This window comes from Astyanax mexicanus, chromosome 1 (assembly GCF_023375975.1).
Source record: "Astyanax mexicanus isolate ESR-SI-001 chromosome 1, AstMex3_surface, whole genome shotgun sequence".
Classification (NCBI taxonomy): Eukaryota; Metazoa; Chordata; class Actinopteri; order Characiformes; family Acestrorhamphidae; genus Astyanax; species Astyanax mexicanus.
Window position 1 is genome coordinate 127,460,407 of NC_064408.1, and position 12,864 is coordinate 127,473,270.

At 41.4% G+C, this 12,864-nt stretch overlaps 1 protein-coding gene across 1 annotated transcript in view; it reads right to left on the minus strand.

Annotated features, from left to right (window-relative positions):
- Positions 1-10,965, minus strand: part of LOC111197504 (NACHT, LRR and PYD domains-containing protein 12) — a 41,179-nt gene extending 30,214 nt beyond the window's left edge. The window contains exons 1-6 of the mRNA XM_049478903.1: positions 10,840-10,965; positions 10,348-10,408; positions 8,553-8,768; positions 7,401-7,466; positions 5,244-7,020; positions 4,628-4,798 (exon numbers count right to left, since the gene is read on the minus strand). Of these exons, the coding sequence (XP_049334860.1) occupies positions 4,628-4,798; positions 5,244-7,020; positions 7,401-7,466; positions 8,553-8,768; positions 10,348-10,393 (2,276 nt within the window). The 5' untranslated portion in view covers positions 10,394-10,408; positions 10,840-10,965. The remainder of the gene's footprint in view (positions 1-4,627; positions 4,799-5,243; positions 7,021-7,400; positions 7,467-8,552; positions 8,769-10,347; positions 10,409-10,839) is intronic.
- Positions 10,966-12,864: the final 1,899 nt, after the last annotated feature.

Here is a 12,864-nt window from a genome sequence, read left to right on the forward strand (position 1 = left end):
ACTTCCAGTCGAGCTCCGTATCGACAGTTTAATTCCGCGCGGCGATGCTGCAGGAGAGGCGGATACTCCACCTTCGCTAAAGTAGCAGTGATTGGATCTCTTCATAACTGGTCCCTACCTTTCACAGACCTAAATCAGTTCTGATTGGATTTCGTCCCTGCCAAACATTTTCGTCTCATTTTTATTTGTTGAGCAAAATGTCAGTTAATTTCGTCTCGTTGTGTGAGCGTGGAGCCGCTGTGAGCCGCTGCCCCTCCTCCCTGTGTGTGTGTGCAGCGAGACGGGAGGAGGGGCAGAGAGTTCCCTGTCATATCAGAGCGATTTCACCGCAAAATGTTATTTGCGTTTTGTCAGTGTTGGATTGGAAGAGCAAAAATAGGAAAGTACCGCAATGTAACCCTTTTATTTTAGCAGAGTAACTGTAATCTGATTACCACTTACTGAAGCAGTAACTGTAACGGATTACAGTTACTTATAATTTGTAATCTGATTACGTAACGCCGTTACATGTTATCCGTTACTTCCCAACACTGCTTACAGTCCACCTCTATTGAAAGCCCCAAAGCCGTAGATTCTCCCGTAGTTCCCTCTGAGTATTCCGATTATCTGGAAGTATTTAGCAAAGCTAATGCTACTAAGCTGCCACCACATCGCCCCTATGACAGTGCCATAGATCTTATTGAAGGTGCCACTCTTCCTAAGGCTAGAATATATCCCCTCACTCTTGACGAAGAGAAGGCTATGGCTACTTATGTAGAGGAGGCTCTTGCGCATGGTTTCATTCGCCCATCTAAGTCTCCTGTAGGTTCGGGCTTCTTTTTTGTTAAGAAGAAAGATGGTGGTCTCCGTCCTTGTATTGATTACCGTGGTTTAAATGATATCACCAAGAAGTTTGCTTACCCGCTCCCTCTCATCCCTAGTGCTCTTGAACAATTACGTGAGGCTAAGTATTTCACCAAGCTCGACTTACGCAGTGCCTATAATCTCATTCGCATCCGTGAGGGGGATGAATGGAAGACTGCCTTTACTACCACCAATGGGCACTATGAGTACTTGGTAATGAGTTTTGGTCTAGCTAACGCACCAAACATTTTTCGCGACATTTTTCGCGACATGATAAACAAGCATGTAGTCCTTTTTATAGATGACATTCTGATTTATTCACCGGATTTAGAATCCCACGTTCGTCATGTCCGCTCCGTACTTAAGCGTTTGCTAGACAACAATTTGTATGCTAAAGCCGAGAAATGTGAGTTCCATCTCCAACGGGTCACATTTCTCGGCTATGTCATTAGTCCCCAAGGATTCCTCATGGACGACACTAAAGTTTCCGCAGTCACCAATTGGCCCGTTCCTCAGTCCATAAAAGACCTCCAACGTTTTTTGGGTTTTGCTAATTTTTATAGGAGGTTCATACGCAACTTTAGCAGTATTGCCGCCCCGCTTACTGCATTATCTAAGGGTGCTACCAAGGTACTTAATTGGTCACCCGCAGCAGAGGCTGCTTTTGCTAGACTTAAGTCCGCGTTTGTTTCAGCTCCCATACTCGCTCACCCCAAACCCAATTTGCCATTTGTGGTCGAGGTTGACGCTTCTGATTCTGGGGTGGGGGCCGTGTTATCTCAGCGTAGTGGCTCTCCACCTAAACTTCATCCCATAGCTTTCTTTTCTAGAAAGATGTCTCCTGCAGAACGCAATTATGGCATAGGGGATAGGGAACTGTTAGCTGTCAAACTAGCTCTCGAGGAGTGGCGTCACTGGTTGGAGGGGGCCGCTCATCCATTCACTGTTCTCACGGATCATAAGAACCTGGAGTACTTACGTAATGCTAAACGCCTCAACCCTCGCCAAGCACGCTGGTCACTGTTTTTCTCCAGGTTTGATTTTTCTATTTCGTTCCAACCTGGTAACCGTAATACCAAGGCGGATGCGCTGTCACGAATCTTCTGCACTCCTGACAGCGCATCTCAGTCCTCTGAGTGTGAGTGCATTCTACCCCCAGACGTTAAAATAGCAGTTATTCGCTGGGAATTGGATGATCTTATTCAGCAGGCTGCTGAACAGTCACCTCTTCCTGAGGGTTGTCCACCTCAGAAAACTTTCGTTCCCTTGCAATATCGTGATCGTCTCATTAGCTGGGCTCACTCTTCCCTCACGTCAGGTCATCCGGGTGTCACGCGCACTTTTCAGTTAATTTCAGCTCGTTATTGGTGGGAGACCATGCGAGCTGACGTACACACTTTTGTAGTCTCTTGCTCGGTATGTGCTCAGTGCAAAACGCCAAAAACCCTTCCAGCCGGTAAGCTAGTTCCTCTACCCGTTCCAGAGCGACCCTGGTCTCATATCGCGGTAGACTTTGTCACGGACTTACCTGAGTCCGAGGGGTACACTACCGTTCTCACGGTTGTAGACAGGTTTTCTAGGGGGGTTAAGTTTATTCCTTTCCCTGCACTACCTACAGCTTTTCAGACAGCTCAGGCCATCTACTCTCACATTTTTAGACACTTTGGTATCCCTGAAGATATCCTTTCGGATAGAGGCCCTCAGTTCACGTCTAGAGTATGGAAAACCTTCTTTGAGCATTTAGGGGTTCATGTGAGTCTGACCTCAGGGTTTCATCCCACTAGCAATGGGCAGTGTGAGCGTGTCAATCAGGAGCTTGGTAAATTCCTCAGGCTTTACTCTCACAAACATCCATCCGACTGGTCTCAGTTTCTTATATGGGCAGAAATTGCTCAAAACTCCCTCACTAACTCTACCTCTGGTCTCACGCCCTTCCAGTGCATTCTGGGGTTCCAACCTCTGTTAGCTCCGTGGACAGCCGTGGCTACTGAGGTTCCGGCAGTAGACGACTGGATGAAACGGAGTGAGCAGGTGTGGGAGGAAACTCATCAGCAGGTCTCGGATGCGTTACACCGTTACAAGGAAAGGTCTGACAGACACCGAGGCAGTACCCCCCAATACCAACCCGGGGATCGGGTTTGGTTGTCTAGACGGGACTTGAGGTTTGAGGGAGAGTGCAGGAAGCTGGTACCTAAATACATTGGTCCCTTTAAGGTGTTGTCCCAGGTTAACGAGGTTACCTATAAAATTGAGCTGCCTGCTCAATACCGTGTACACAACTCATTCCATGTGTCTCTTCTCAAGGCTCTTGTCCCAGGTCCGCTCGCTGAGGGTACTCCAGATGACGTTCCACCCGCAGCAGTGGAGGGGGAGGCCTCGTCTACTTATGCGGTGAGAGAGGTACTGGATTCTCGCAGGCGCGGTGGCGTACTCCAGTATCTGATCGACTGGGAGGGCTACGGCCCCGAGGAGCGTTGCTGGGTTGCTGCCGGTGACGTGCTGGACCCTGCTCTACTGGCTGAGTTTCATGCCCGTTACCCGGGCAAGCCTGCTCCCAGACCCCGTGGGCGTCCCAAGCGCTCACTTTCCTCGTCGGTTCCGGTGCGTCGGGGTTCCCGGTCTCACAGCCCCCGCCTGTCCGGTACCTCTGTGGCGACTCCTGTTCCTCCCGCCGGTACTCCCTGCTCGTCGGGTGGACGTCGTCGTGGTCGTCCTCGTTCCCGTCCGACTCCTTCGGGGGAGGGTACTGTCACGTCTGGTGCTGTAGGCACTTCCTGTCCTTCCACACTGGTCTCCAACGGAGGTTGTCAGCCTAACAACTACAATACCCAGAATGCACCACCCGCTGACAACACACACACTGCTGATCACGTGACACCTCACCTGCCCCGGCCTGGAAGCCCTGAGTATTAGCACCAGTATAAAAGTACTGCTCAGACGCCCTTCGGCGCCGCGTAATGCCTAGGTTTCGTCCGACATTACAAAGCGTTATTTCTGTGATTATTTTCTGTGTATGACCTTGCCTTTTGTTTTTGACTACCGATTTTTTGCCTTTGCCTTCGTTGTGGATTTTTTCGTGTATTACCCTGGACTGTTTATCGTTTATGTTTTTCGGATCACCTTTGATACTGCCTGCTTCGTATATGACCATTGGACTGTTTATCGTTTCTGTTTTTGGATTGCCTCTGATACTACTTACTCCGTGTATGACCACTGGACTGCCTCACTATCCTGTTAAGCTCTTCGCTCCCAGGTATACCTTTACTGGTGTTTTGTTTACACTGCTAATCTCATTCTCTGTACCCTGTGGGTTTTTAATAAAATCCTTGACTGGTTCCGCGAGTGTCTGTATTCTGTACCCCACCATGACACATAAATATCCTAATTAACATGTCATTCTGACAGTTACAGTAACATTTGCCACAAGTCTTTTTTTACCCTGTTACTAACCCTAGTCTAAAATTTGTTTAGCATATCTTTCCACCACTCCACCTAAAATTCCAATTTAATTGCTCTAGACTGGTAGTTTCAAAGCATGCTGTCATTCTAGAGAAGCTAATGTTTTATTTTAGATCAAATTTATATCTCCTTCAGAAATAATCTTATTCAAGATGTTTATCATTTTACTAAATTTTAAACACTGACGTTTAGCAAACAAGTGAACATTTTACACAACTTTTCATTCCATCTTAAATATGGCAGCTTGAGCAGCAGAATCAAAGGGTTTAATTTTATATGCAATCATACAATTCAATTCTCAGATATGGAATTCCATAAGACTGACCTGAGAATCTGTAGTTTACAGTGTGAACTCTTCAGTCCAGCAGAGAGCAGCTCCACTCCTGAATCCTGCAGGTCATTGTTACTGAGGTCAAGCTCTATCAGTGCTGAATCCGAGATGAGTACTGATGCCAGTGTTTCACAGGCGTTTTTACTGAGACTGCAGTGATCCAACCTTCACATTTAATATTATAATTAGCTTTCAGAAACTCTAAAGTGAAGTAATTGCTAAACCTATAGGGTAAAGGGCATTTACCTGTACCTAACACAATCAGTTAGTTTAAAGAATATCAATATAATTACAGACTCAGTGTATGTATAAGGAACAAAAAGCAGCTTAAACATGTTATATATCCTCTAGTATAGCATTAATATTTAGTAAGACCTGTTAACAATATCACATTTCTATTACACTTTGTATATCAACCTTTGTGCAGTTTAGTGATTTAAGATTGTTTTGTTTAGTTATTTCTGGAATCTTTTAAATGTATAATTCTAATCATCAGATATATTATTATTATTATTATTATTATTATTATTATTATTATTATTATTATTATTATTATAGAATAGTTATTTACTACTATATAAAAAGTATCCCAAAGGGAAATAGTACTTACAAAGCTCGCCGTGTGTTTTTCACCACAGGCAGTAATCTCCTCAGTCCTTCTTCTGATGCTCTGTATTTTTTCAGTTCAAACTTCTCCAGAGTCTCCTCTGACATCATCAGCACAAATACCAGAGCTGACCACTGTGTGGATGAGAGTTCCTGTGTTGAGAGTGTTCCTGAGTTCAGGAAGTTCTGGATTTCTCCTGTGAGTGAGGTGTCTTTCATTTCACTTAGACAGTGGAAGAGATTGATGGTCTTTTCATAAGATTTCTTCTTTTTGAGTTTTCTCTTAATGTAGCCTATAGTCCCCTTCAGATCCTCTTTGTTTATCTCTATTTCTGGCTGTAGACTCTTGAGGAGCCTCTGATTGGACTCCAGAGTGAGGCCAAAGAGGAAGCGGAGGAAAAGATCCAGGTGTCCATTTTTACTCTTCATGGCTTTCTCCACAGCTGTCTTCAGAAGATTATCCAGTGTGTGTTCATACCTCCATTTTATTTTCTCCCACCAGGTCTGGAAGAGTGGATTACTTTCATCACTGGATGTGATGAAAACAAACACAGCAGCGAGGAACTCCTGGAAACTCAAATGTACAAAGCTGTAGAACTTCTCATCCTTTTTAAAGATCTGGGTACAGACTCCAGAGTGCACTACGGCTTCTTCTACCTCAATATCACACTCTTTCAGATCTTCCTCATAGAATATGAGCTGTTCTTTTTGTAGCTGAAGAAAGGCTAATTTTGCCAGTTTCAGTACACTCTCTGCTTCCATTTTTTCTCTCTTAGATGATGGAACTGCACCATCCACGTTCTGTTCTGGGTTGTATTTCTCACTCTTCTGTCTTGTGTGAAAGATCAGGAAACGAATGTACATTTCTGTAAGAGTTGTGGGAGCATTTTCCATCTCTTTGTCTTTCTTAATCATTTCCTGAAGAACAGAGACTGAGATCCGGCAGAAGACTGGAATGTGACACAAGATATGAAGACTTCTTGCGGCTTTGATATGTGAAATGATTCTGCTGGCTTCATCCTGGTTTTGGATTCTCTTTCTGAAGTACTCCTCCTTCTGTGAGTCATTGAATCCACGGATTTCTGTAATGATCAGGAAGTATTTACGTGGGATCTGATTGGCTGCTGCAGGTCGAGAAGTTATCCAAATAACAGCAGTGGGAAGCAGCTCTCCTTTAATGATGCCTGTTAGCAGTTTATTCAGAGAGATCTTCGCTTGTGCATTTAATACTTTCTCTTGATTGAAGTTTAGAGGAATCTTGCTTTCATCCAGTCCATCTAGAATCAAAGCTACAGTGTACTTACCTTTTAAAATCTCCATTACATCTTCTATGTAGAGTTCAGGGTGAAAATATTGTAAAAGATCTGAAAGCCTGAGGGAATTCTCTTTAATCAAATTCAGCTCCCGAAAGGGAAGAAACAGAATGAAATCTAAATCCTGGTTGTGCCTTTCCTCAGCCCAGTCCAGAATAAACTTGTGTACAGAGACTGTTTTACCTACGCCAGCAATTCCCAGTGTAAGAACTTTTGTACCAGACTTATTTTCTTCTTTCACTTTAAAAATTTCACTGAAGTTGACTGATGTTTCTCCTGGTTCGGGATAAAATCCTTCCATCTTTCTCATTTCATGCTGAGCGTTTACTCCTCCTGTGCATCCTTTAATCACATAGAGTTCAGTAAAAATGTCTTTCAGAGGAGCATAATCCCCTTCCTGTGACGTCCCTTCATAAAGGTTTGCAAATTTCTTCTTAAACTCCTCTTTTAGTTTTAATTGCATTTTATCTGATGCAAGGAAAAAAAATAAATATAGTGACTCATTGTCATTAATCAAAATATTTCACTTTCTGTGTAACATCAATGCATTACATTTTATAATGTAAATACATATTTAGTAGCTTTTAATATTATTAAAGACAAGATAAGACTAAGGTTCACTACAATAGAATATAAAATATAAAATCATAGCACAAATGTGGCTAATTTTCTGCATATAACAGTATAACACACAAACTGCATTACACGCCAAATGCAAAGAAAAAGTGCATATCACTACAGAGTTACAGTATATTAGAAAGGCCATGGTGTTTATTGGTAATGTTTCATGGTCATTGGTAATGTTCATGTATTAACACAGAATAACAGTGATCATTTAATGAGCTTACCTGCAGTCAGTGTAGTAGAAGAGGCTGCTGAACTCTCACTCATTACCTGTCCTCCACCTGCTCCACCTGAGAGAGAGCACAGCAGTACAGAATAAGAAACAACATCAGATAATTCAATCACAAAAACACTGAACTGAGGACTAGTCTTTATTATTACTCAACTAAATACAAAAAACTAAATAAAACAGTCTAAATACACAGGTTCTGTTCTGTAAAATGTTAATTTTATTTTTTGTCAATGTACATTATTCTTTAATAATTTATATATAATTGTATCCCTAGTTGAAAGGCCAATTACCCCATCCACTCATTGGGACTCCCCCTATCACTAGGAGGGTAAAGGCCAGAGCACGCCTCCTCCAATACATGTGATAATGCAGCATCACAGTCAGCTAACAGAAGCCACAATGAGAGTGATGAGAGCTGCTGATGGAGAAGCAGCATAACCTACTGTACTCTCTCTCTCTCTCTCTCGGACTCCGGCTGCTGAAGGAAAAGCAGCATGATCTACTGTACTCTCTCTCTCTCTCTCTCTCTCTCTCTCTCTCAGACTCCGGCTGCTGAAGGAAAAGCAGCATGATCTACTGTACTCTCTCTCTCAGACTCCGGCTGCTGATGAAGAAACAGCAGCATGATCTACTGTACTCTCTCTCTCTCTCTCTCTCTCTCAGACTCCGGCTGCTGAAGGAAAAGCAGCATGATCTACTGTACTCTCTCTCTCTCTCTCTCAGACTCCGGCTGCTGATGGAGAAACAGCATAATCTACTGTACTCTCTCTCTCTCTCTCTCTCTCTCTCTCTCTCTCTCAGACTCCGGCTGCTGATGAAGAAACAGCATAATCTACTGTACTCTCAGACTCCGGCTCTCTCTCTGCAGTAGTGCCTGTGTTTAAGGGTTCATATGCTTGCATCTTTATAATAATCAAATAAATATAATCTAACAAATATATTCATTATTTATTCTGTTTTTATTTGTATCAGAACAATCTTAATAAAACTGACCACAGTGTAGTAAAATTATACAGAAACAAAAAAAAATCTATTTGTGTACTTTTTACAATCACTGTCTGAAAAAGGCAGCAAACAAGTTTTTTCCTCTTATTCCTCTTTTACTTTACCTTTTATAGTTTTCAGATGTTTCAGATATTTTTACCTTCATGCTGAGATTCAGCTCCAGTGTGAATATGAACTGGTCCATTAAACACATTTCCATGTAGAACAGGTGCAATGACATTCCCTCCAGTCTGAGCTGTGGGGTTCTGGACCAGTTCACTGGGAGCTGTGGGGTTCTGGGTTGTGGTGGTCTGGACCAGTTCACTGGGAGCTGTGGGGTTCTGGGTTGTGGTGGTCTGGACAGGACTGATTTGATCTGTGTTCAGATGAGAGCAAAAGTCTGAGTTTCAAGTGTATCAAAATTCTCACAGTCAAAACTCAGAATCAACCAAAGGTGGATAGAGTAGCCAAAGGCAGAACTTTTGTAAAAGTAATTTGTACAAAAATTATTTTGTTAAATAACTGAATAATTGTCAGTCCTGACTTTGTCAGTCTACCTATTCAGGACAATTGTCCCCCCCAAAGACTACATTTCCCAGCAATCTCAACCCATGGACTACAATGACTCGGCTGAACACGTGACTCTGCAGCGTTCAGCCTTTCTCACATTCTGATTACACATTTCCCACACCTGTTTGCACCTGTATAAATAGCCCTCTGTTCCCTTTGTTTCTCCCCGAGTATTAACTAGTTTTCTAGCTCTGTTATGGCGCGTTTTCCTGACTTTCATGAATTCTTGTTATCGACCCTTTTCTACTCTTAGTTTTCTCTCTTGCCTAGCCCTCTGGTTTTGTTGTGGATTTTTGTTACCGACCTTGTTTCCTCCTCTGACTACTATCTTGCCTTTCCCTGTTTAACCTGCGTGTTTTACCGTGTACTGACTACTAGTATGATGCTTTGGATCTGTGTTTATAATAAACCTGTGTTTTCTAATCAGCACTTGTCTCTCGTGGTTCCTGGCCCTGCTAACAACAATAAGCTGTAATTAGTCTAACATAGTTAATTCAATAATGTTATACAGTTAATCTGCAGCTTTATTACTATAAATACTGCTGTCGTTCTGAAATTGGATGGACAGAATTTTTTGTATCAAATTTCTTGCAGTGTTCAGTGAACCAGGGGGTGGGGGCTGTAAACCCATGACTGTTTAAAACCCTGTGACCTTTAGCACTGTGTGTTGTTGACCTCTCCAGAGAGTAGATTTAGTGCAGGGTGTAGGGAGTGATGTGGGACGGATCTGTAAACTTTGATGTGTGAAGAGCACTTATAACTATGCGTTATAACAAGAGGACGAAGTAAACGTGAGGAAAACTAGGTGTCTTTTCTCTAAACATTGCATTCGGGTTCGGGGCTCATTAAAAATCGTTCAGCCCAGGACAGATGTTGCTCCTGGTGAACGGACTTGTACAAGGTCCTGAAGGAAGCTTTCAGAGATGTGTTTGAATTAAGCAACAGAAAATGTGCATTGAATTAAAAATGACTCATTACTTATAGTTGTAATGTGTAACGTGAGGAACAAAGGTGAATATAATGGAGTAAAAGATTTCTGACATCACAAATGTACTCAAGTAAAAGTGTTAAAATATAATGTAATTAAGTAAACGTAGCGTGTTACTACCCATCTACCAATCAATTATTCTCTGTCAGCAAATTTCTTTAAAAACTCTTTTCTTTACATGTTTTAGACAAAATGTGTGGGAGTGGACCTGGAAGAAGCGCTAGAGAAAACTTAAATCATGTTACCTTATGATTTCCAATATTTGTTCATTAGTATTTATTTATTTTTTATCTAAATATAAGAAACTATATAAGACATTAGTTAAAAAAATGATTGATCTTGTCCAAGAAAGAAAGAGAAAGGAAAGAAAATGGGGGAGGAGCATCTGCTACATCACCTTTTTGATCTGGATCGTCCTCCAACACTTGTGGATCACCTTCCATCCTGTAGGACTGCTCCTGTAGAAGGAGAGTAGATTCAGGTTTAGTGGAGGATTTCTGGTAAAGATGTAGAAGTTCCTGGATTTCTGAAGGAGGACAGAACCCATGTTTTAATGTTATTAGTAACATCTACAAAACACCAACCGCTCCTTCTTTAAGAAGCTTTACTGGATCAGTGATGGTCAGGAGTGAAGTGGGAGTTTGAGGAGAATTAGGTCAAACAAACAACATAAAGAAACACAAAGAAATCAGACAACACAGTAATTTTCATTACATTTTAATAAAATATTTCTCCAGTTTAGGATAATATTTACTGTACATATTGAAACTGTAGCAGAGGAGTGTTAAAAGTAAAGATCAGAAAGTTCATATTAAAAGACATTGTTCATGTATCCTGTAGAATCCAGAGAGAAAGAGTAAAAATAAATAATTAAATGAAATGATCTTACCTGCTGTGAGCAGAGCTGTATCAGTCCATGAGCTTTTAGTCCTCAGCTTCTAAACTCCTGTACTTTTAGATCTGGAACAGAGGATAGAATTTAGCTTTTAGATCATTCTGATCATAAACTTTCCATATAAAACTTCTTCAGCTTTTAAAGATAAGCTTCAGTGCAGACCCGGACTCCAATACCCAGAATGCACCACATTAAGACATCACCCATTCAGTCCCTCATATGACACATCACATGACACCTCCCCGACCACAATCACCTGAATACTGACTTGAATATTGACCTGTTTCACACACTATACATACCCCTGCACTTCATACACATACATTATGATATATATATATATATATATAATTTATTTGAAAACTGTGTCCAGCCCATAGAGTGTTCTTTTTCTTTTATTTGTGCTACTTAGAATTTTTTTGGTGCATCAAATACATTTAAACATAATTTCCAAGAGAACTTCTCTAAACCTTAATCCTTTTTTAAATATAACATATATAAAGTTAGTAAAATACACAGAGAGACATGTTTATTAATTAAAATGCTCTTTTATGGATAATTGTAAAACTTACAGAGCTAAAAACTACTAGATGACACACACCAAACCTCGATTACTAGTTAGTAAGAGTCATAACTCAACATTACAAAAGTAAATACAACAATATGTCAGAACTGCAGCACGGAGGATGCGAAACCAAAACTCAAAACAAGATACAAGAACAGACTACTAGAATTACCACTGAAAAAACCAACACTACAGAAAACAAGACCACACAACCTAACACTAAAACACAGGGGCTTTAAATACACAAATGGAGAACAGGAAACAGCTGAGACTGCTGATGAGGGGGCGGAGCTAAAACTGAACATGCAGAGACATGGGGGGTCATGTGCTCTGACAACAAACAAAGGAGAGGAAAACATGGAAGATGACAAAGGGACAGGACAAGGACATGACACAATAACTGCAGCAGAAAGCTTCAGAGAGAGACAGCAATGCATGATGGGATAGAAATCTGCCCACTGCTATTTATAAGATTTTAATAAACTTTTATATATGAATTAAGTATATATGCCAAACATTTGTATGAATTCCACATATATTACAATATGAAAATAAATCCTAAAACTTATTTATAATATATGTACCTATACACATTTTTATATGTATTTTTGTCATAAACGTATAATTACACATATCCAGAATATGTTGTTATAACAAATATGTATTTTTTTTTAAATAGAAATAGAGATAAACAGAGTTAAACCAGGGGTCCTCAAACTTTTGCAGAAAACTAAAGATAAATGAATGAACCAATGAATGAATGAATGTTCAGTGTTCTGTGTTCTGGTAGTTATTGTTAGACCAGTGCCGCCCCCTGGTGGCCACATTTCAGATTTGCTGCATTTTTATCAGGGAAGAACTGATGAGTGGAGCATCAGTAAAGTTTCACAATGTTCTCTTCATCCAGACTCATTCCCACAATGCAGTTTTCCCTCAGATGCTGTGAAAGAATTTTATTCAATAAAATCTCTCTAAATCAATCTCTCTAAAACACTAGAAAGAGCTGTTTTAAATCAGATCTCTGGCTTCCTCTCCCAGAATGACCTTCTGGACCAGAACCAATCTGGGTTCAAAAAAGGACACTCTACCGAGACGGCTCTGTTGTCTGTGACTGAAGCGTTGAAAACTGCCAGAGCTGCAGGTCAGTCCTCAGTGCTAATTCTGCTGGACCTCTCGGCCGCATTTGACACAGTTAACCATGACTTCCTCCTAACTATACTCTCAAACATGGGGATCGCAGACAATGTGCTGTCATGGTTCAGATCGTACCTCACTGGGCGCTCGTTCAAGGTGTCGTGGCAAGGACAGCGGTCCTCAGCCCGCTCCTTATCCACTGGGGTTCCTCAAGGTTCGGTACTGGGACCCCTTCTCTTCTCCATATACACCACCTCTCTTGGTCAGGTTATCCACTCACACGGATTTTCCTACCATTGCTTTGCTGATGACACCCAGCT